The following is a 25,341-nucleotide window of genomic DNA, read 5'->3' on the forward strand; positions in this document are numbered from 1 at the left end:
CTGTCCCTCCAGTCAATACAGGCCCTGGTAAAATGTCTTTATTCATCTTTCTTATAAGCCCCTTTTATATAAATATATTGAAAGGCTGCAATAAGGTTTCCCTGGAGCCTTCTCTTCTCCAGGCTGAACAACCCAAACTCTCTCAGCCTGTCCTCACAGCAGAGCTGTTCCAGCCCTCTGACTGTTTGTGTGTACCTCCTCTGGACCTGTTCTAACCGTATTTAGAAACGACTCCCATTAATTACTTTCAGCTGTTTAAAGTGATGTCATTAAAATCTCCTGGACACACTGGAAAATTAGCCCATGTTCAGAGCTGCCATACCATGCATCCTTACAATGTCGTTAGAAAGTTTCACTGGTCTCTTGGCCTTCTATTTGACCCTACCATGATACATTTGTTGCACTTCATTTTTTTGGATGTTCAAACTTGGAAATAAAATACAGTCAGATAAGAAACTAAGTTAAAAAAAAAAGGAAAAGATGAAATATAAAAATAGGAGAAAGATCATTTTGAGGAAAAAGAAAAAAAGACAAGGAAATTACCAGGTTGGCACCATTGGCAAGTTTTGTAAACTGACTATTCATCCCTTTTTTCCCTTCTTTTTCTAAGCTACCTTGCATAAGAGTAGCAAAATAGAAATCTGACTTACAGAAGTACATCATGATACTGCATGACTGGGCAATAAAAGGACAGATGAAACTGAATATAAATTTATGCAGAATAATTCAAGTGCTGGAAAAAATATACCAACTACAGATACACACTGATGGGTTCTGAACTAGATATTACCATTCAGGAAAGAGTTCATAGAGTTATAATAGGCAATTTTATGAAAATGCCATCTCATTGTTCAGTCACAGTCAAAAATATAAACAGAATAACCCACAACACCAGAAAGGAAAAGAGAGCAAACTAGGAATTTCATTATGCCAGGGGATAAATCTGTGGTATACTCAGATCATGTGCAGTTCTGGTCTCACCATTTTTAAAAGGATATAGAACAAAGAGGTACAAAGGCATTTAAGGACTTCTAAACAGTCTTCAGCCTGAAAAATATCTTAAGGGCAGATATGGGAAGAACCTATACATTCTTAAGCAGAATGAAGAATGAAATTGTTCCATTGTGTCTTTCTGTATTAGGAAATACCAAATGAAACTAGAAGATGACAGGTTCAAAATAAGCAAAGTTCTTCGCACAATCCATATCACATTGTGGAACTCTGATGCAAGACTGTGTCAGCACTCAAAATTTGCATCGATCCAAAAGGCAATTAAAAAACTCAGAGAAGAAAAATCTATATATTAAATACAAAGTAATGCTATGGCTCAGGAAGTCCTTGGACTGCCTACCAGAGAAAGCCAAGAAAATCTGCACAGCCAGTTATCACCAGCATTTAATCTCCTCCATAGAGTTATGCATCAACATAGTCCTAGTAAAGCTTCAAATCCCTCCCTGTGAAGGCAGGGAGGAGGTTTTGAGAAAAAGAATAGTGAAGGAAAACTACTATTACTGAAAAGAACAAAGCGAAATGGAATGAAGTGGAGAACTTTAGGGGTCAGAGGATAAAAAGCATAAAACCAGGTGACTAAGGGGCAGACAGAGCAGAGCACCTTGGCTGCTAGCCACAAACACTGGGCTACAGAGACATATTATCTGAGCTGGTACAGGCCTTCCTGTGTACTCACATACAGTTAGCCTAAAAAAGAGAGAACATATTTTAGGGTATGACTCAACAAGCCAACATGCCTCTATTAGCACAACACTTGAGCATGTGCTCGATGTAACCAGAAGGTCCATGGAAGTTAACGATGTTAATGTAAAATATACTTTGCATCAGAAAGGCACAGAAATTTTATGTAGAACAGAAAGATAAAATCCAAACTTGCTGAAAGGCCTCTTGAAAAGATGTAACAGGCTGATAGCCCAGAGTGGCACGGACCCAAGAGGGTATGACGGAACAGAAAGCCAAAGGTAGGAATCAATGCTACATAGAAAGATACAGTGCAAAAGCAGGAGGAGGAGATATCCCTAGTGCCTAAGAGAAAGCTGAGATCAAGGGAAGGCGTAACAAACATTCTAGTGTGTATTCCAAGGCTTTAACAGAGTTATAGTCTAGCAATGGCAGAAGACATAGATCTGACACAGAACAAAATAAGTGGGAAGGAAGGCGAGCCCTGTGCTATGGGATGAAGGAATGGACAGGGAAATTGGGTGACGGTAAGTAAGAAATATGGTGGAGGTAAAAGTCTGTGCCAGGGTCTGTCAATCACTTTCTCGAGAAACTAGTAATATGTTAAGACAAGGAAGAAGGAGAAGGTTGAGCAGGCTGTGGGAGTTGCAAAATCATGGCAGCTGCTGGAAGCAGCTACCTGGAAACTCCAAACTGTTGCAGACTAGTGCCTTTCACAACACAAGAACAATCAACAAAAACTTGAAATCTCTTCTTCTCAAGGAGAACGCCTTTAACCATTCTGCCATTTACTACAGGTTTTGCTAACACTCAAAGTATTTGAGAGTTGATAAATTGTTTATTTAAAACAAACAAACAAAAACTTCCAAAAAAGGTAAAGTTTCAATTTTGAAATCTCATTGTCTGTAATAAAAGTTTTCCATTTTGAACTGGAACAAAACTTTAAATGCTATCTGAATGAAACCCATGCAGTGACCCCAAAACATTTTTCTACTGGATATTGCAGAATGAATTAAAAAATTAAATTTGCTATTTTTTCAAATGGCCAAGACACTGAAAAAAATCTTTTAACTTGCTAAATTTGCCTACCTCAAAGATACTCTTTCAAAAATATAACTCAAACCACCACGATCACCTTTTCCCAAAACGCACACTACCATGAAATTGGAAGCATGCCTGAAAAGTCAGAAAATTAAGCCTTCTTTCGGAATAAAAATGATGAAGAGACCATCACAGAAATGCCTTGGGAAATCTCCCCACCATACTGAGAGGATTTCAGCTTAAGGACTTCTTCAGAACACTGTGCAGCTGTGACCAGCAGGGAGGCAGATGGAGAACTAGGGAGAGAAAAACTGTGCAGCAAGTAATGTGCGTAGCCCCCATCCTTGCTCGCTAGCAATATCCCAAAGCACTTTTCTTCCCACACTAGCAGATAAATAAAATGGGTATTATTTAGAAGGGACAGCCATATGGTTTGTATAATCTTTATATGCTATTTTCAGTACAGTATTATAATACATGGTAGAGACCAACAAAATAGGATTAAAATTCGCTTTCTGTTTTACAACCGACCTGTGCGCGTTTGGATACAGAGACAGAGGGGAGGGCTCTAGGTGTTATGTTACTTCCACATGCTGTCCCTACCCTAATACTCCTAAAACAACGCAACTGTTCCATGCGGGGCATATTATTGGGTTCCCAAGCTCCAATAAATATTTATCAGCCTTGCTGATAATTATTTGCTAGTAAATATTTAAATTGTGAAGTCCTGACTTTTTTTAATATTCCATTTCAGCCTACATGCATCTGTCCACTTTATGCCTTCCTAGTGTGGAATGCTGTCATATGTAGCAATAAGAAAAAAAGAAAAATGCAAAACTATCAACTACAGGAAAGAAAATCAACCTTAAAACTGAAATCCATTACCCTTAAACTGTGTCCTTGCTCCCTCCAACTCCTTCATTTCCTGTCGTCCTTTTTTTGATAATGAAGTATCAGAATCAAGAATCAATTTTTATTCTAAATTAAGGTATCCACATTGCTGCAGGAACAATACCGATCAGGGCTTTTGTCTGGATACAGTCTATGCCTTCCAATTTTCACTGTCATTTTTTTTGGCATATACAAAACATTGCCGAAGCACATGTAAATCACCACTCTCTTGCCCAATGGAACAGAATTTCAGTTACCAATGCCAACAGTTGCCTACAGAAGGCATCTACATCTGGTCTGCTACATCCAAGACAGCAACCACAGGCACACGTTTCGCTTTGTTTGGGAATTCATCATTGTGGTGCAGCTGAGCCTCAGATAAAAAACACTATGAGCCTCCGGGGTTAAACAGACAAATGTTTTCAGTCACAACAACTTTTTTTTGAGGGGAAGCAGAGCCATAACAATGTATGTAAGAGGTTTTATGTAAATCATTAAAGGCCTACTGACTTAAATTGTTGCTAACACCAAGAAGTTGCTTAATGTACACTTGAGAGTGTGAAGGCAGAACAGATGAATAGTCTCACAAATCTTATTTGCTCAGTTGGAAAAATGCAAAAATATTTGTTAAAAAAAATCTGATTCCTGCTCATTGCCATTCAAATTTAAAAGTCAAATTAATATTCATCATTTTTGAGTGCATGATGGTTTTTACTGGGAGGCAGAAGGGTAGATACAATCAGTAAACAAACTTACTTTCAAATCCACAGAGAATTCAATACCTACCTAGCCACTCGTTGAATTTTTTTACTTCACTAGGAAGTCCCAGCTCAGTAAAATCACCAGCATGTATTAACACATCTCCATATGGCATTTGGATGGGATCAGTTCTTGAGTGAGTATCAGAAATACAGACAAATCGTGTATATCCTGGAGGTTTAGGAGCATCATGGGGCACCGGATCAACCCTGTAGGAAATGCATCATAACAAGGTTATGTACTTCTTAGTATCTGCTTTGCAATTCTAATACTATTTTTTGCCTTTACAAAAGATTACACAGACTCCTAGGTCTCTGTGATGGAAAGGATTTATTAAAACAAACCTAACACTAATGGGAGGTGTAAAAACTCTTGATGTTCACATCACAACATTTTCAGTATTTGTAGGGTAGATGGATTAATTTAAAGAGATTAAGAAAAGGCTGCAACTCTGAAACAAATACTTACAAATAAATCAAAGGCATTGCCAGTTTCAAAGGAACAGTAGTATCCCCCTCCATTGTTTAAATATGATTACATGGTACACAAAGATTTATTTAGATACATAAATACATTTAAATGCATTTTTTCTAATCATAACTTTTTTTCTGCAAGTTATATAATTCCAGCAAATTTAATTAACACATTTTGGAGATACGTTTCAGTGCATGAATGCCAAGTAAGATAAGAACTCTCCTGACAACAGCTGTAAATGTATGTTCAAGCCTGACTATTGTTAGGACAAATGTGGCAACTTTCTGGGCTTAATTATACTAAATGAAATCAGATGCTATGAGGGGTACGGCTGCATTGTTCAGAGCCCAATCTCGATATTCAAAACTGAGGAAACCAAAAGATCTGACCCAGTTTGATGAGACTTACTTATGATTTAGAAGAGAAAAGCAGAGAACACCTCTCTGCTATATGAGGAATATTTACTTTCAACTCAATCTTTTTACCCTCAATCCATATTTTATTGGAATATATAGAAGCACATGTATCTATATGCAGCTATAACATATCTGCTATTCCAGTTAGGGAATTCTGGTGGAATAAAATGAAAAGGCCAGATGCACAAGATTTACATTTATGTCACTAGAAACTAGAGATATATAGAAAATTGTTATGAATTATTTTACTTTTACAATATTTATTTTGAAAGGACAAATAAAATTAGTTTTGTTCACTGTTGCAGTATGTAATACATATTCCTATTCCTTGCTGGTTGTGCTTCAATTTAGGAGCTTACTTTTATTTAAATAAACTCATAAAAAAGTTTGAGATTTTTGCTGTTAATAATATTACTCCTGTTTACTGGGTAAATTTTCAGAAGGTATTTTATTGCTTGAAAGACACACGATAAACATATTTAATCCCACAATCTTTTCTCTAAGTGGAAGAAGAATTCTATAGGCAGGTAAACTGAGCTGGTTTTGACAACTTCACAAGATTAGTGAGTGAGGAATAAATCTAAGACACTCAATCTTGTTAAATACAGAAAAAGTTCTTAGCATTTTCTACAATATAACTACAAAATTAGAGTATAACAAATTATTTTGTACCCATCTTTCCTGTACCTTTTTAGGAAGAAGAAATGTTGGGTTTTTTTACAGCAGCACTGGAGAAACAGCCTTTTAGTACAAGTACCTTGTAGTTGTCTTTCTGAAGTTCCAGTTTTTGAGCAGGAAGTAACCAAGTATGAGGTAAGGAGTAAAGCCAGCTGTGATCAAATCACACCTAACGGACACCCAGCACTATGTACATGCTAGCGGGATATGTAAGCAAGCACGTACTGGAAACTGTAAAACTTGGCAGACAAAGAGTGGAACGTTTGGACCTCGAGAGAGACCAGCTGCAAACACTGTGTGTCGGGCTGAGGGAATGTGCGTGTTGCGAGAGGACCACAGCCATGTGTAGAAGGACAGATGGGAAAAAGAGATGCAGAGGGAGTTAGGCATAGGAGGTCACAACCCCAAAACAGTGCAGCTGCATGACTGCCATCGCTTGTTAAAAATACCTGTGTTTTGGAGGGAAGATAGCTGCCGTAGCACGAGTTCCATGGGTGGTGAGTGTGGAGGTAGCAGGGGTGCAAAGGCGTATGGATGGTGAATGGTGGGGTTTACACTACTGAGTCTGGCTTGTCATAAGGCGTTAGCTGTGTGAAGGGTAATGCATTCAGTTCATGGAGTTCCTCCACAAAATGAACTGGGATTGCTGGATAAAAATGATGAGGAGCTGACCCCGGCTATCACTGCAGCCATTCAAGCTAAAAAGATTAAACATCAGTTCAGTAAACAAATTTCTGATTACTACTCTCTCTGCCCAGCACTTCTCAAAGTGATTTACAGGACATATTATTAAGCCAGGTTTAAATTATGCATACTACCCTGGCACAACTTAAGGATATGGACTGGTCTAAACTACCACTTTTGGGCTTTTCATGGTAGGGTAGCCTTTAAGGCTGCTGCTTCTGAAATCTTTTGAAGCTCAGCACACCAGTAAATTGCATGTTGGGGAGCAGCATGCATTTCACATGTTGCTCCTCTGAAGCTGAATAGAAAAAACAACAGACTTACCATGGCAACCCATGCAGCACATAATACATACGCTTTTTCTTATAGTTTGGGTGGGGATGAGGAAGGTGTGGACAGTACTTTCCTGGTTGCTGAGGTATGTATAACTTTTAAATCCTGTGCAATGGGCCAGAGAATTTTCATGGCAAAAAAAGGCGTCAATACAAAAAAAAAAAAAAAAAAAGGCAACAAATAAATGAGATGCAGATTTTCACACTGAAGTAATATGCACACACTGAGGCCGGATATAGGTAAAAACATATGTCAAGTTTCACAAGCGCATCTAAGTTGTATGACTGGAAATAATTTCTGAAGGCTCCATCCCCATACTCTTGCGTAACGCATTCCCAGAGCAGCTGTCACACCAACACCCAATGCACTGCTTGCAGCACAAGCAGAGGAATAAAGATCTGCTGATTATTTTTGTGCTAATGCTTTTCCTTTTCTTTAAAGCAGAATGAAAACTTGCAGAGAAATTGAAAAGCAAAGTTAAAAAATCTCAGAGCAAAATCGCTGCCAGAGTTTCGTTTATACACTAGATCTCAGTAGTTTCACAAAGGAGCAAGGCAGGAACTTCCCAGAAATGACTGGTGGACTTGAAAACACTATCAGAATTTACCACCCTTCTTGTCAGTGGCAAGCCAGTCATCTCACAAGCAAAAGCACAAGCACAGGAATGCCAGAGTGAGATGGGGCTAGGAAAGGGGTTATGGGTGCTAAAAAGTAAAACAAGAAATATAAAACTGCGTGGAGGACCAAGGAAGAACTGCAAGACTGAGTTCAAAAGAAGCATAAAAATAACCCTGTGCTTAAAGTAGTTTACTACGAGTTCAGATGTTAACAGGTCTATGTGAAATCTGTTTATGATTGTCTGCAGCATCACTAACCTATCCATTTTGAACTATACATAAAGACGAGACAAAGCCTTCACCTTCCTGAACTTAACAAAAAACTTGCATGGACTAAAACAGGGCTAAGATTTCACTCATAACAATCACATGAGTAAAAGGTGCTTTTGTTACACTTTTCCGTCTATTTTTCCCTTCTTTGTTATTAGTCTATTCATTGGTGGGAGGCAAAAGCATTCCTGCTGCTATTCAGGAACACTTCCTAAAATTTCTGTACCAAGAGAAAGAGTAGGTCAGATTGTGGCAAATGTATCAATTGATTTAGTCTGTTCTTCTATTTGCACAAGCTTCTTCAACAGTATTAATCATTCATGAGAGACCTCCAAGCTCTTCTGAGAAGCCTTTTTCTAAGGACAGTTTATTTCTAACTTCTTGCTTAGGTGATGAACTTCTATCATGCAGTTGACTGTCCAAGCCCACCAGTAATATGATTTGTTACTGGTTAGAAATTTAGACAGCATATTGTTGAGTAACCAAGCAAATACTAATAACTTATTTTTCACCCAGTAAAAATATTCAGCTTTAAGTCCAGTGAAAAAATTCATGAGTGCCCAGGAACTGCCTGAATACTCACAAAGAATGGCTAAGCCTCAAAAAATAAAGCAACCTGCATTTGGCATTTTCATTTGTAAAAGTATTTCTGAACCCACATTTTTTGTTTGTACTTTTGCTACCATTTGCCAGTTCTATAAATAAAATATGTTTCCCAGTGCTAATACTCAACTCATTTTACTGTTTGCATTTCAATAGTACCTAAAAAGCCCCAACAAAGACCACAAGCTAATACAATGCCCCCACAAACTGAGTGTTTGTTCGCCACCCTGTTATATATGTTAGCCTTTGGAATTTTCTAATATAATATTTTGTTTACGCCAATGAATGCACATAAGCATTCACTAAATAGACAAAGATCATTCAGCCAGTCATAATTGCTGGGGTTTTTTAACTGCAGAAATCATGGCCTACGTTTGTAAATTATCAAATCATATTAAATATAAAAATGTGCATGAGGTGATTATTCAGTCTTCCTAAAGGAAAAAAATTTCCTTTAAAAAAAATGAAAACCAGCCTCCTGATCTAAAGATAAGGCTGCTTCTCTCTTTAATAAACACAATAAAATGGTGCAGACATTTTTATTCCCTATAAAAGTATTTTACAGTAGAATTTTATACTTAATTTATTTGTAATAGCTTTACTGTTTTGTTCTTCCTTCTGGCTTTAAACTTTATGGCAGGTTTCATTTTGTAATTATAATTCTCCACTTTACATTACAAGTAAATCATTTAGAGCAGTTAATTTTACTGATGTTGTCATTATATAAGAAGTCAGAAACAAACACATTATTTTAATTACTCTTTAAGCACTTGGCATCTTCGGCACATCAACAGGAAAGTAAGTTGTCGGATGGGTGCCCACAGTATCTTATTTATTGATGTGATTTCTCCCTTATATGTAGCTGTAATATAACTAACCAAACAGTATGTGTTGTACAGATACAGGCTTGGTATTTTCAATAGCCATTTACATCAATAAGCAAGTGCACAATGCAAACAAACGTTATTAAGTTTGCAGAAAGTATAATCTTTGAAGCATCTCTTATTTTATTACCACTGCTTGTTATTTCTTTTTGTAATACATATTATGTATAGAAGTTACACTGGTGGAGTCATCTTTTCCCCATCCTTTAGCAAAGTACTTGTACTTTCCAAACAGACTGATTTTGTATCCTTATTGTAATTATTATTAGGAAGTCGGCAAAACAGTGTTCTTTAAGCTCTTTTTGACTGATCCATCAAATACCACATCGACAAGGCAATAACAATTCAAAAGGCTGTGCTGGAGCAATAACAAAACTATAATACTTACATTTGCACATGTGGGGGCTGAAAACGTCCCTGGTTAATGTTGTAGAACGTGAAAGCCTGTGTGGGGTTGGAGCTGTACTCATCCACTTCAATTATAAGTCTACTGTGCTGATGCCTTCTAGCTGCCATAATGTGCGACTGGGCGAAAGCCATGCTTGCACTGCAGGGTTTGTTTTGTTCAGGCGATCATATCTGCTATCTTCCTACATCGACGGAAGAAGACCATGACATCTCCTTACCTACTCAGCACGCTCCTCTTCAAAAAACCTACAAGCAGATTGAAGAGATGGAGCATAACTGTTCGGCAGTTAATCTGTTTGGAATTTGCATTATTTAATATGAGATGAAGATGAAGGGGGGACGTGGAGGGACGAAGACACACAGCTCAAAGATCCCATCACAAATCCTTCCACCTCAGCATTTTGATGAACATACTTTAGTTGGGGATGGGAAGCAGTGAGTGGAAGTAAACTCGTTAAAGAAACACAGGGGCAACTTGCTCAAATATCTCAGACATCTAACACAAATCTAAAAGACAAGGCAGCCATTCTTCAGAATGGTGTGTCAAATAATAATGCTTCTTCAACAAAATCATTTAATTTCTTTTTTTTCTTTATTGCATTGCTGAATGTTTATTCCCCATCCTCTTTCAAAAAAGGCCCACCAAGCCCGAAATTGAATACATTTTTGTACAAGACTAAAATGCAAGTTAATTAAACAAGAATCAGTTCAACCAATTCTTCAGCAAGTCGGTGCCATTTATTACTGGGAAGCATTGCAAGCGGTTGTTCTTTACATCCTAAGAAATAAAATAAATGGCCTTCTATGCACTCTCTCCTGGTTTTACAGTATCAATGAAGGAACTCCTGAAACAGAAGAGCTCTCCCCTTCAAACATTCTCTTCTCAAACAGCACTAGCCCAACATTCTGGATTCACTGGAAAAGAAAGTGATTCAAAGGCTAACACACAGTTAAATGTTATTAAATATTTAAAAAGTAAAATCCGTACAGGTTTTATGGTTGGGAATAAATTTTTCCCTGAAGGTTATGCAAGTCTAGAGCAGCAGCACTGAAAATGGGTAGAGGAACAGCAAAGTTAAACCAACTGGAATGCAAAGAGCATCCCCTAGAAACAGCAGAAAGTAATTTACATGTGAATTTTGGGTTTATTTCCCAGTTTTAATAAAAAATGGATTACAAGCTATAAAGGTAGGTATTTTTACAGTATAATTTTGCATCCTTTTTAAAAGTTGCCTGTCTTAAATATTTGCTTTCATACAAGCGAGGGCTCTTTTCTTCTAGGGAATCTAAATAATCTGCTTCAGAAGATGTATTTCATGAAAAGCCATGCTAGAATGCAGCAATTCACTTAATATGTGCAGTCTCTAGAAAGCAGGACTACAAGTATTTTATGTGACCTTGCTGATATGCCTTACTTCCATTCTGAAGGGACCAAGAGTGATAGATGCAGCAGGTCTTCCTAGTCACTCAGAGTTTTAAAGCGATTTACAGGTACTTAGGTCAATTCAGTTCTAGTGGCAGTCAAGCACCTAAGCATCTTTAAAAATCTGGGCTTCAGTCCTTTGCTTAACTACTACAGATGTTAAGTGCTCCAAGAAGTGGCTGTGTATTTTTTGTTTTGGGAAATCTTGTCCTTAGGAAACTGAAATGAGAGATTCAGCTCAGTTGCTGAATGGCTGCAAAATTATGACAACTTGCTGTCACTAACAACCCACAGGAAAACAGTTTGAGAATAAAAGAGCAGACTCCATGCTGTCCCCTAGAACTGAGTGGTTAAGGAAATGGCAGAATAACAACAAAGAAAATTTTGGATTTTAAACACTCTCAGATGCCGTGTTCAGGCTACAGAACAAGCAGCAGCACAAAGGAATGTGCCAGAGCAGGCGGATGGACGGGAGGCACGATCCTTGTAAGAATAATCAAGTACAAATTGCTGCATTTAGGAAATAAGAAATTATGATGGCAGATGTGAAGAACCCTCCCTGAGGAGCTTCCTGTATTAAATGATGCATTTGTAAAGACGTTTGAATAGGCAAGGTCAGAGATGTTATAGGGGGCAAACTCTTCTAAGTGAACCTACTTCTGTTTGAAAGAAACTATTAGAACTGGTGACCTCTAGAAATATTCTCTAGTAAGATTAATAATTTATGATTCCACAGCTCTACATAAGGATTTCAAGCTACCTGAAAAACACAGCCTTTGTTTTATAATTCAGGGATTATGCCCACTTTACGCACAACTGAACTTGAAAAGGAGTTAGGGCACTGCCTTAGGGACCCAGAATCTCCCTTTGGCCTTAGTAAGTTCTTAGGAGCTCACAGCAGCTGATAAAACGCCTTCTGTCAGCTTCTTCTTTGGGTCCTGTCTTTTATGACTTCTCTCAAGCTATATATCAGATCTGCTGCAGAAACAGCAGATGTATACAAGTACCCCAATATCCACCTTTAAACTCTGCTTCCTCCTTCTGGCTAACTGGAAAAGAGTACTCACCCAGGCAAACTAACCCAAAAGAACAAATTTGTTTGCAAACAGAAACAAACCACAGCCAGCACACCACTGGTATACCCTTTAATGCTGAAGAGTTCTTTTAAACAGGGAATCAATCCTTGCACATGGGAGAGTGTGTGAATTACACCATTAGGCCAGCTTGAGAGGATGCTAGCCACAAACATTCAGCAAGAAGTTCACCATATAAACATTTAGAAAATGGGATGATAACATATTTCACTAGAGGTAAGGAAAAATAAAAAAGATGCCACAGCACTGCTAAGCCTTCTGCCAAATGACAGTCACCCAATATCAACCCTGGACATATAAAAGGCATCCAAGACTGAAGAAGAAAGAGCCAGATCCTGCAATAAAAAAAACCAAACCCTAGCAATCATATGAATAGCCTATGTTTAACAAAAATCAGATCTGTAACACACATAATCAGTAAGCATAATTCAATAGCAAACTTAATTCAAGCTCATTTCAGAAACATACACAGATGTCTTTGAACCTTACCTTTCAGTCTAGGGCATTTTCCTGCCTAAGTGGTTGGCTGGCTACTAACACGCTTGGTGTTCGACAGAACAAGCTGTCTCTTTCCAGCTTGACTGATAACCAGACTGACACCCATTACTCCCCTCTTTCTGTTTCCATTTCCAATAGTCCCCCAAATCGTAACTTTTTCCTTCTTTTAATATATTAAAAATTCTTCCCTTCCCAAACCAGAGTATAAAATGCAGCAGGGAAATAATTATCTGCTTCTATAGCATGCAAGGTTTTAAAATTATATGCCCAGCATTTCCAACACAGAGCTTTAAGACTCAAATCCCCACAGCAACAACATGCTAACCATCCTCTTCCCCCAGACTTATGGAGCTGCGGGATGTCTGCCAGGGAAAAGCAGAGAAATGTAAAAAGGACTGCAAGAACATGAATACTAAAATAAATATCACAAACCTGGCTGTTAGAATCACAGACTGAGAAAAAGCTATTAAATCTGCTAAGCCATCTTCCTACCGATGGCAGGAATATTCTCCAATACACTATTTTTCTGCTGCTTTCTCCAGCACATGTTCAAATGTTCACAGAGCTCTGACCAAATGCCCACTGTTTTGGACACTGCTCCACTGTTTTCAGAAGGCTTTGCATCAGGCCATAAACTATGTGGACTGAAACATGTCTCCAGAGGAATAACTGAACTAGGCAGGTGTTTAAATCCAGACATACAAGTCCGTTGATGAGGTCCTCAAATAAATCTTTGTCTTTAGATTTTTATACTTTTTCACCCTGACATTTCTGGTATTTTCATCTCACAGCCTTCTTGTATAGCTGGCATAATTATTTCCCTCTTTTACATGAATCTTCCAACCTTTTTATGCATCGTATTTCTCTTTTTTTTTTCCATTCCAAGCCAACATTTTATTTTAATCTCACTTCTTCACTCACAAATGTTGTTTTATTCTATGTTCATCCTTCAGTTCACTCTCACATCCACTGTCTCTCACCATATCTCATTCCATCGTCCCCACTGTTCCCTCCATCACCTACCCTTTGTCTTAAGCCTAAAGAAAACACTGAGACTTCTTGAAAATGATTCCAGCAACACAGAATACAAGTCTAGACTTGAAAACAACATGGTTTAAGCAGATGTCATAGAAATAATAATTAGAAACCAAGATAAAATACTGATGATGATGATAAAAAAGAAGATATAAATTAAGAGGTAGTATTGTGAAGGAGTTATCTGTTGAGCAATAAACTTCACTAAGTCATAAAAAATCTGGAAGTCAAGAAGCACAACATGGTTATAGCACATCCTGGCAAAAGCCAAAGAAAGGCAGTTGCCAGATTCTGCACTAATAACAGTGAGATGACATAAAGAAAGAAGAGGATGCTGGAACTGTCGGCAACAGCAAGATCAGTGGCAAAGAGCTAGGTACAGAAAACATGAGTTTTGTTCAGAGAGTCTGACACACTGGGATTTGGGGAGGCAGTGAAGAAATAAAATATAGTATTAAAAAAAGAGGCATTTTCATGCAACTATAAAACATCAAAGCCGTATTTTTTTCAGGGAAAGACAGTAAGACCACAGCAGTAAAATATCTTAAAGAAGTGCATGAGTTTGGGATAGACCACGTAGTGACATACTTGCTTCTTGTGCAAATCTTGTATACTGTTAACCAGAAACCCTTCAAAGAGCTTCATCAAGGGTTCAGGTCTTCCACTATACTGCACACTATGCACTCTTTATAAACTGCCAGGTCATCCTTTACACAGGGAAGAAGACCTTTTATTTAAACCCCTCAAAAAGTGCTATAGAATATTCTGCAGCAATTGTCCAAATTGTCATAGTAACATTCCTATAACCACTGGTGATTGGCTTCATTATCACAAATTACTATTTTTGTTTTAACCCACCCCCAAAAAAGCTTGTTATAGACTGACCAGCAGTAAGCAAACATAATGGAACCAGTAAAGCAATTCACTTACTATGAGATATATGCTGAAAATGCAAAAGGTTTTTTGCTGTCTAAAATACCCATTTCAGATACTTCAGGTAGAAGCCAATCAACGGAATTACTCTGCTATCTTCAGTTCTGCCATCGGGAAATGAATAGTGAAATAATCCTAAAAAGGCATTTATCTGTGGGAAAGGATGAGCCAAACAAATCACTCTGCAGACGAAACCTTTTTCCAACATGATACACTCTCTTCTTCCTCCTCATCATTTTCTGAAACAGAATGGAAGTCCTGGCAAATCAAAACCACTGAGTCTCCCCTTAGCCTGGTTTGGACTCACTTGACGAACGAGGATTTTAAAGTGAAGGCAGCATAATCAAATGTCACTGAGACACTTGTAGATTTTAAGGTCGATCATGTACCTTTCTACTGATGGAATCATTAGGCTTTCTAAATGAATACAATTTGTCGTCAACAGAAACACTTCCCATTGCATTTTAAGAATCAAGAAATAAAACTACAATGTGTTGAAGTGAAATACACACTTATAAGCCGCCTTTTTCCAAAGCAAAAGCTTTATGTACCTGCAATTTGTGTCACTGAGAACTGAACAACAGCGTTAAAAAAAGAACAGACTCCTCGAGGATATCTGAATTACAATCTCATAACCTCTCGCGCCATTTAAGGTGTTTCCCATCCTTACAAACCTCCCAGAGCTCTTCAGGATGAATGCAGTGACACAGAAATCCTGCCAGGAAACCTAACCCCACTTCAGCTACAAAGGCAGCACAGCATTGGAGAACATGAGTTTTCCTAAATACCGGTTTAGCGGTGGTGAAACGTGCCAGTGTGGCAGCCTTCAAAAGCCTGCAGGCCTCCATGCCCAGCACAGACAGCACGCGGGGCCGGCCCTCACGCCAGGCCTGGCCTGTCGCCCCAGCCTCCGATGCTGAGACCGCCGGTGAAGGACAGCTCTGACTTCACAGCCACGCTGGCTAAGAAATCCCCGGGTTTAAGCAGCCAATAAATATAATGCAGATTTCTCTCAGGAAAAAAAAAAAAAAAGCACTCATCAATACATTCTGTGAGTACCATGAGATGGCAACATGCTCCTCGGGGCTACAACATGGACATATATTGCTGTGCAAGTTCCTGAAGTTGTCTTAAGGTCAAAAATTGGAATAAAACCTTTACACGTGACTCTTTACCATGGCTCTTACCATGGATTTCACAATCCTTATGTGGTAACTTGAACACATATGCTCCAGTGTGGTATGACCAAAGACCTTTGCCTGTGGTTTATCTTTAATGGAAAGAGATCTTAAGCATCCCATTTATAAGCCTCCACTCTCTTCAGTGGCTCCTGCTGAAAGAAGTTTTACCATCTCCATGATTTATTAAGGCGACTCTTTGGACTGTACTTTTAAAATGTGTCTGAGACAGTTTGCTCTGCCAGCCAACTCTTACCAGTCAAATACTACTCAGTTCTGTGACCATATCTTTTCCCTGGAAGTCAGAACTATTCCCACATGTGTAACCAAAACCAAGGGGCCTAATTCTGAGCTAATTGTATGCCTCAAAATAGTACTGAGTTCCATGAGAAGAAATGGAAAATCTATCCTGTTAAGAATCTCCTATTTCACCTATAAATGTGAATCAGTGCCTCATCATATATATCACATACTTGTTAACTGCAGATCTACAGGGTATTGCTGATCAATCTGTTTCGTAACACCACAAAAATCAGTGACTTAAATAAGACCTCTTATTTCTCTGTAATTACAATTATCTTAACCTGCATTAAAAAAACACAACAAAATCTCCCAAGATATTTCTCACCATGCTAAAATACACACCATTGTTCCCTCTGCTGATTATAATGACCTGTCAAATACAGCATGACAAAATTATTCAATGAAATTAATTTTTTCTTCAAATTAGTTTTCTTTCATTGCTCTCAAACACAAGCATTATACACATTTCTCTCATTACCTTATTTATAAAGAACACTAACGTACTTGTTAGCTTTAGCTGTCATAAAAAGATTATATAGACACAGCAAGTAGGAAATTAGATCAATTATTTGTCTTTTGGAACTATGCCCTAACATTCACTTCTGTGGAGCTCCCTCCAAAAATATATTGCACCTACTATATGCCAAAGTTCCGATCGGGCAGCCAGAAAAAGAGATACATGAATACATCCAGAAAACACCAGAATTACACATTTGCCTATGAAATCTAATTCTGAATTTATTTAAAGCAGTTACCATTTAGACACCTTCCTAGCTAGTCTTATGTTGAATGATGATTGTATGATTTTAAATTACTTGTTCTCATTTCCCTACCTAGGGTCCCAAATCTACAGTAACTGAATATTCTATTTTAAAAGATTTAATTTTATTTTGGCTCATCAGCATTATCATTTTCTGAATCAAATTCTCATCCATACAAATAACTGTTCATTTATTCAATTTACAAAATAAACACAACCTAATAATATTCCTTTGTTTTTACCTTAAATGTTCCCTTTACAATATATCAAATATATTTTAGATTTCAGCACTGCAATACTCTAAAATTTACAAACGGACTCAACATTTGTCAAGGCTAAATGCATTATTGTAATCCTACATGTGATCTTGTCTGAATGTGTAAAGCATTATCGTATTTGGATAAAATACTTAAATTGATACATTTTTCTTAAGTAAAACTGAAACTTTTCCCTGAAAAATATACTGGTTTGGCCAAATCTTAACTCCATTTATACACCAAAATACCTGTAGAGGTAGCTAATCTATTTAGTAATTACCTCTAGGGAAGAAAATCTAAAATAAATAACTAAAAGCCACAAAACCCATTCCTTACTCTAAAACATTTGCCTTAATCTCTGGCAGTATTTCAAAATCTACTACTTTACTGAAAATCATAAGTGTACATTCATAAAAGACAAATTACAAGTCCCAAAATGGTAATAGTCATTCTAAAGAAAAATAGCTGAAAATACAGTTTATGTGGCAAAATTATCTAAAATGGACATTCCAACAGGAGTAAATTAGGGTTGCAGGGACTTGATTCTACATTTCAGTCTGTAATTTGGGCATGTCGTCTGATTAAGCTCTTGAATCTCTTAAAATATTATGTCCAGAGCAGACAAAGTACTGAAACAGGATATATTTAAGAAATGGTTTGGCTTAATTTTTAACTGAAAAATGTTCTTTTTCTTCATCCTTTTGTGACAACTGGCCTCACACTCACATCCTAGCCTTTACCTGTACAAGCCCCGCTGGGTCAAGTCCCATTTGCCTGTGCTACATACTTTATGCAAATGTATTTCAATGGAAATTTTGTATAAATGCACAGAATTTGGCCAATTTGATCATTCACGCATATCTGAGAGCAGAATACATCCCATCTGGCTTAGCTGTTCACTCCAATACCAAAATTGCGTTGGAATATGTCAAAGCCTAACACTGAGCAGCGGATTATTTTAGCAGACAGCTCGAGTAGTTTTCACGCACGCATTCAGAAGCAGCATTTGTCACCAGCGGTGCCAGTCGGTGGGGTCGGTGAAGGATGGCAAAGGTGCTGGGGTGGCTCAAGGTGGAGGCGAATGGCACAGAGCACCCCTGAAACAGCCAGCAGCAGAGGCAGCAACTCCCCTGCTCCGAATTTAGCAGGAGCTGGGAGCTGCTGCTTCATCCACAGGCACGTTAATACTGGTGAGACAGTACCCAGGGTCTTCCCTTTTTGTGCAGCAGCACCTCTCAGCTGCAGATGAATTTCTATTGCCAACATTGTCATCTGATTTCAGAAAGAAACCTAACACTAACAGCTCCTGAGAGGTTGCTGATCTCTATGTCAATACATAAGAATGGAAAATAGAAGTGGGCAATCTATTCTTGTAGTTCGAGATGAATGAAATGCCAAAGCAGCAGCACACAAATATATATAAAGTGGAAAGCAGAACGCAGCTTACATGTAAATGTATTTATAGTGATACTACTTCTGAGATCACTGTATCTTTTTCTATTAAGGCCAGGAGTTAAATTATAAAATGAATCAAGCAAATCCTTAACAGCTACATTTTTTTCTCTTAGACACAAAACTTTGAAAATGAAGTACACTGTCCTATTGATTTTGTTGTTTCTGCTTTTCACTCATTTAGCTGCATCCATTCCTTTGAAATCCTGCATGTCAGCCGATTAATGTTCAGGGAGTCACTTGGTTTGTTCTATTTATTTTTCCAGATATCCTCCCCGGGACTGATGTAAGGAAAAAATACTCAACAGTTGTTTGGGGCACTCACTCCTCCCTACCCATAAAGTCATGTCTACAAAGAGCCCTCCTACGTGGTCCACAGGAAACTGAAACAAAGGCAACTAAACCCTTTCCTTTCCTTCAAAGAAAAAGAGATAGTATGGGGGGAGTGCCAGACGCACAGTCCTGGGAGGGGAGCATTTCAGATTAAAGACCTCTGGATATTCCCTAAGACCTAAAATGGAGCCTACTGATTAGCAAAGCATCCAGTCCCACAGCACCTTTCTCACACAGGGATGCTTCAAATCAGTGCTCTCCCTGAAGCTGAAGAGGGTACTCATAAAAGAAGCAAGATTCAGAAGAGCTATTCGGAGAGTGTGCTCCCAGTGCTCCCTGGTAGCCAGGCTGGCTCAGGTAGAAGCCATCATGCTGGCTGAACAGGCACTGACTTGGGACTCCGGGCTGTGTGCACTGTGCATCAGCCGATAGGCTGGCTGCCTGAAGAACTCCTTGGCAAATTTTATTTGGAGTGACTACAAATTTTTGCGTGATGCGAAAGATGCTAAAATAAAGCTGAACAGTTCAGGGGTGGAAAGTAAAGGGAGATCAGAATGAAAAAATATTTAGGAGGAAAATATCCAAGTAGTGAAATGCACCCACTATACGGTTTTGGCTTTTCTTTTCCCTTCTGTTTTACTTAGTTGACCTGGTGAAACCAGAACGTTTTTTTGTGTTGCCAAATCTGAGGTTTCCACTGAAATCTGTTGAAAGTGACATTTTTTTGTTTCATTTCTTGTTCAAGGTATTAGACTGCTAATTACTGGCAGTGGTTGAGTTTTAATCCATCCCAACCCTCTACATTAGGCAAGTCATTTTAAACTTTACCAAAAACTAATCATAATAGGGATGAAGTGTTGATGGTCAAAACTCAGAAGAGCAATACAGTGAAGATAAGCTCCAAGTGAGCATTTTTTGCTTTACTATCAAAGAACCAAAAGAAAGGCTTTCCACAAAATTGAAATAATCCCAGTATTACTATTTATTATCATATGAGTGTCCACAGACCAGAGGAAATCCAACAGCAAACTATGCTAGGCACTGTACAACCATAGACACAGTCTCTGCTCCAAACAGCCTGCAGTCTCCAGAAACTCAACAAAAGATATGGGAGAAAAATAATACAGCAACGCAGAGAAATTATCAGTGCCATGGTAGAACACTATGTTTCTATTTTATTTGACGGAGAAGGAAAAAAATAAGCAGGATTAGTGTCACAAAAGAGAGAGAAGACGGGATATGATAGAGTCGGTGAGAGGAGGAATAAGGTGATAACAAATAAAGTGGCATGCAGGATGTTTGAGCGACACAGCACATTAAGGAAAGTGAAGCGACTGCGAGAGCTGGCAAAGAGGGAGCTTGAGAAAAACAGCCAATTAGGAAAAGGCAGAGAAAAAACAGTCAAAAATATCAGTAACCATCAGTCTCCTTCATATGCCACTTCTACAGCTGCTCTGCTGGCTTCAGTCTTTGGCTGAATGGCAAGACCCTCACCTGCCATAAGGGAAGCTGTATTGGCTGTATGGCAGAGGAACTGAATTTAAAAGGTTGAGCGACATGCCATACAAATACTAAATATAGTAAGCTTGGTTTTAGCGGAAATGTATAAATGTATAAATGAAAACTACATAAAAGTAACAGCAAATACTTGCAATTGAAATGTATTATACATATGTGTTAGATTTCTGAATCTGAGTAAAAAAGAAGACAAGTCCTTATCGCACTAATATTAGTATGGCTATATTTATACACAGCACAGCATATTTAAATGGCGTTACGAACCAAATCTTACTCCCATGATAAATAATGGCATTTTAAATAGTGACTGAATGGAAAACGCTAAGCATTTTGTATTTAGGTTAGTGTAATGAATCCCAAATCAGTTATGACTGCAAGTTACTACATAAACACTGTGATGGTTATTTTTTAATCCTAATACAATTTCCATTGTTGTTCCAAATCACAACAAAACTGCCACACTTGTTGACAGCTTCAACAATTAGGTCAAGCAGTGAGCAGTTACAAAGAATGAACTGCTTTACCCTCCAGAGGTGGTCACTGGAGAAGCAGGTGAATAGCCATTCACACAACAGCTCTGCTCCTCCTTGTGATAGATTTTATACTGGACAGTCATTCTGCAACCTTGCGCAAGGATTACATTCACATGTTATTTTATTTGTAATAACATGAGCCTGACAAAATGACTTTCTAAGAGGCACTCAAAGCATCGACCTTTAAGGATTTCCTTACATTACTAAGCTTCCTTGTATTTCAAAACATTACCTAGAACATCCAGAATTTAAACAGAAGCATGTATTTAAGTTTGAAATAACAACTGGAGACTACCTTGCCCTCAGACACTCTCACGCAGACCCAAATTACCTACTAACAATGATGGCAGAATCCAAACTAGTGTATGAGCCAGAACATCCAAATTAAGGTTTGCAGCATTGTACTTTGTCTTATTCTGAGAGCTCAAACTCTACATTGCAATATTCTAATATATCTTAACATTACAGGAACATGTGAAAAGGCTCTTCCCTCGGATTACCTTATGCATTCTCTCTGAATTCTTCAGAACAAGGTTCAGCAAGAATCAAACAGACTGCATTGATTTATTTTTTCTATGTTTATTAAACATTTAGGATGAAATGGACAAAAATATTAAAATTCTCAATTATAAATGCACTTTTTCATTTACTATTTTCTATTGTTTCCATATGTCTGATAAAAGAAACTGCTTGGATAATCGACTAAGCAGCTACCTGGCTTCAGGGGATTTGAGTTTCCTTCCTTGTAATTCAGCAGTAAAACTCTAGCTGACTTAAAACAGTAACCTTTTTATACATCTCTACATGTTCTACTATACAGAAGAGCCCACTCCCAGTGTAACTCTTCAGGTGAGAAGGACTGCACCTGAGGAGGCAGATCTGATCATATATGGTTCCAAAAATTACATAATCTGGACTTTTTTCTAATTCTGTATAATTAATTCAATTAAATAAATATGATCACGAACAACACTATATTCTATGAACCATTAACTCAAGAAGTAGACACATCGATGTCAGAACTGGCCATGTGTGCCAAATCAGAATTCCAGTTCGCTTCACATTCCTGTTGACAGTTCCTGTAATTACCACACAGCATTAAATAAAAAGCATGACCTGTTTAAACAAAGATCAGAGCACCAGCTTTATCTGTGCATTCTCTCATGTTTGCTGTTTGGCATCACAAACTAATACCAAAACAAGTAGCTTATTAATACCAGTTCAATAGGTTTGCATACAGGGCATGAGGGGTTTACTCTCATCTACTGAGAAGATCTGTATATCTTTAAAATGGGCACTTTTCTTCACACAAACATGTACAGGTATTCTCAGCAGTTACTCTCCTTTAAACTAGACCGAAGGAGAGCAGGGAGAGAAGACATACAAGGAATAATGTACGAGCAATAAATTTTAGGATTCTTCCTTCTCAGATAGCTTGAGACAATGAAACAAACCAGAAGAGCCAAGCTAAAACTGTTTACACATACTATTAAAATTTAATGGGTAATAATTAGTAGAAATCAATTCATGTATATATCATACATGGGATAGCCACTACATTTAATATTTTTTTTAAATACATAAAATATGAATTAATCCCCCTCATTTTTTTAGTACTCTACCAGAAAATTTACAGTGCCTGGCATCATGTAACTGTTTATTACAAGTGGGTGCAACACGGAGTACCGTCATTTAATGACTCTAACGGGTCTTCTCAAAAGATATACTATTTTTTGGTAGTCAAATTTCAGACATGCACATTTTAAATGTAGCCTTGCAATTTTACATATCTACAGATACTCTTTCGCAAAACTGAGAGTACACTTTATCAGGAGCAAGTTACAAAGTTTAATGATCTTGCCTAGTTATAAATTTATCCAGAATACCCAAAGATCCTTTATACTAGTCTAAATTACCTACTATGTTCATTAAGCCTTAACTGAAGTTGAAATGGCTATCAACACCGCACATTATCAGAAGATCCCTTAATAATGATATCATCAAGGTATAGACTGTGCAAGCAGAAATCTTCAACTATTGATCTTTCGCCAAAGAGAATGGAATGTTTAAAATCTGTCTAGTTTCTGCATGTTCCACATCCTTATCCTCTGTGATATTCACAGACAAGTATATGCATTTTTAAATGTATTCCACAATACCCATCTCAAAGTGCAAAATGCAGGTATTAAGAAAGCAATGTCTTAAAAGCAATGCAATCCCTACCTAAACGTCCCTGATCTTTTTTTTTTCTGCTCCGCTGCTTTGAGCGTGCTGGACACCAAATAAACAGCGCCACAAATTACATGAAAATTTGCATGAACCCTGAAAAACTTATTGAGCCGTTTCCTCCCCGAACAAAACTTCGGAGGTCACTAAATCCTCTCCTACGACAAAGGAAAGTTCCTCCACTTCAGTCACCCCTTCCCCCGGCTACGTAAGGAGAAGCTATCGGGGAAGGCACACACGGATTTTCCTCACGGGGCTCCCCTACCGGGAAGTCCCCGCTGGCGGCCGGTGACACCTGAACGCGCGGGGATGAGAGCGGCTCGCCCGGGCCGAGCGGGCGGGCTGGTGGCGGTGCCGGGCGCCCGCGGGGGGGTCACCGCCGCCCGCCCGCGGCAGCCCAGCCTCCGCGGGAACTCTGCGAACAAAGTAACTTCCCGGCTGGCTGGCGGGAGGCGGCTGGACACGCGTGGGGCAGGGGAGCTGCTCTCCCCCTTCGCCAGCCCGCACTCGGCACGGCCCGAGAGGCAGGCGCGGGCAGGGCAGCGGCAGCCCGTACTCCCGGAGCGCGGTGACAGCCCTTACCTCCACACACCCCCTTGCTGACGGCCGGCGGCAGGCGAGCGCCGGCAAAGGAGCACGGAGGCAGAGCGAGGGGAGCTACGAGGCTCTCGGCGGCTCTCCCTCCGCCTCTCTCCCGCTCCTCAGAGAAGCCCTTCCCCCCCACACCCCGACCGCCTCACTCTCTCTAGCTCTGGGGCATATATATCTATTTTTTTTTTTTTTTTTAAGGCGCAAAGAAAAGCCACGGGGAAGCTTGGTTGGGGGATGCAAAACCCTGACGCGCTTAGGGGTGGGTAGGTGGGGGGGATGAATGTGGAGGGGGGGGGTTCAGACCCTGGCAGACCCATCCCCCAGTCTCCTCAGTCCCCAGCCGGGGAAGACAGCGCTGAGGCTTGAACCTCGCCGCCTTGAGCCGATCCTGCACCAGGGAACGGGCCCTGCGCACAATTCTCCCGCCCCGAGCTGGCGGAGAGACCCCGCCCGGGGCGGCCGCACGCATCTCTCCCCCGATTCCCATCCCTGCAGGGACAGAGGGGCGCCCGGGGCGGGGGAAGAGGGGGGGGGCTCCCCCGAAATACTTACCCTGCCCGCCGGGGCTGCTTTGAAGACGCAGGATTTTGTGCGAGCGATCGTCTCCTTCTCCGGGAGCCCAGCCTCCCCTTTCCCCCGCCTCCCCTCCCCCGCCTCCCCCACCTCCTTTGGGGGGCCAGGAATCCCCCACTGCCGGCCCTCCCCTCCTCCCCGCCCGGCCGGGGAGCTCCGCCGGCCGGCTGTGCCCCGCGCCGCCGGAGCCGTGAGCAGCCGGGGCTGCGCCTGGGCCGCGGTCGGGGCGGCCCGGCCGGCTACGGCTCCCACGGTGCTCCATGGCCACCGGCCGGGGCCGGGACGCGCTGCCGGCCCGCGCTGCGGCGGAGCCGCGGGTTGGCGCCCTCCCGCCTCAGGTGGGGGTCAGCGGGGGGCGGCGCGGGGCCGCCTCCGGCAGGAGGGGTGGCTGCGCCCCCCCGGCCCTCGCCTGAAGAGCCCGCCGGAGCCCGCCGGCGGGGCTGCCCGCCCCGGGGCAGAGTTGAGGCAGCACTCTGGGGAGCGTGTGTGTGTAGGGGGAGAGGTAGAACTCCGCGCCGGTCTTTCTAGGGGATTGTCGGGGGGCGGAGTGGGGGATCCCGGCCTCCGGTGCCCGGCCGTCCCTCCTTCTCCCCTCGGAGACCAGGGGGAAGTTTGGCAGCGAGCCCCCGGCGATGTGTGCCCGCAGCCAGGCCGCGCCGCGCCGGCTGTGAGGCGGGTTGGCGACCGTTAGGCGGGCGGGCGGGAGGCCCGTTGGGGTCAGCGCCAGCTGTCCCGGAGCCCGCGTCCCCGCCGCAGCCGAAATGTGCCGCTCCGGCCAGCGCCTTGGGGCCGGGGGAGCCGCTTCGGCAGTGCAGGTGCTTGGTGGTGATGTTGGGCGAGAAGGACGCGGGGGCTCCGAGGTGGCCGAGGAGGTCGGGTCCGAT

The 25,341-nt window shown here is 40.5% G+C and overlaps 1 protein-coding gene across 1 annotated transcript in view; it reads right to left on the reverse strand.

Annotated features, from left to right (window-relative positions):
- Nucleotides 1-24,507, reverse strand: part of MPPED1 (metallophosphoesterase domain containing 1) — a 65,319-nt gene extending 40,812 nt beyond the window's left edge. The window contains exons 1-3 of the mRNA XM_082072213.1: nt 24,437-24,507; nt 9,731-9,996; nt 4,407-4,592 (exon numbers count right to left, since the gene is read on the reverse strand). Of these exons, the coding sequence (XP_081928339.1) occupies nt 4,407-4,592; nt 9,731-9,882 (338 nt within the window). The 5' untranslated portion in view covers nt 9,883-9,996; nt 24,437-24,507. The remainder of the gene's footprint in view (nt 1-4,406; nt 4,593-9,730; nt 9,997-24,436) is intronic.
- Nucleotides 24,508-25,341: the final 834 nt, after the last annotated feature.

This window comes from Streptopelia decaocto, assembly GCF_964273445.1.
Source record: "Streptopelia decaocto genome assembly, chromosome: 1".
Lineage (NCBI taxonomy): Eukaryota > Metazoa > Chordata > Aves > Columbiformes > Columbidae > Streptopelia > Streptopelia decaocto.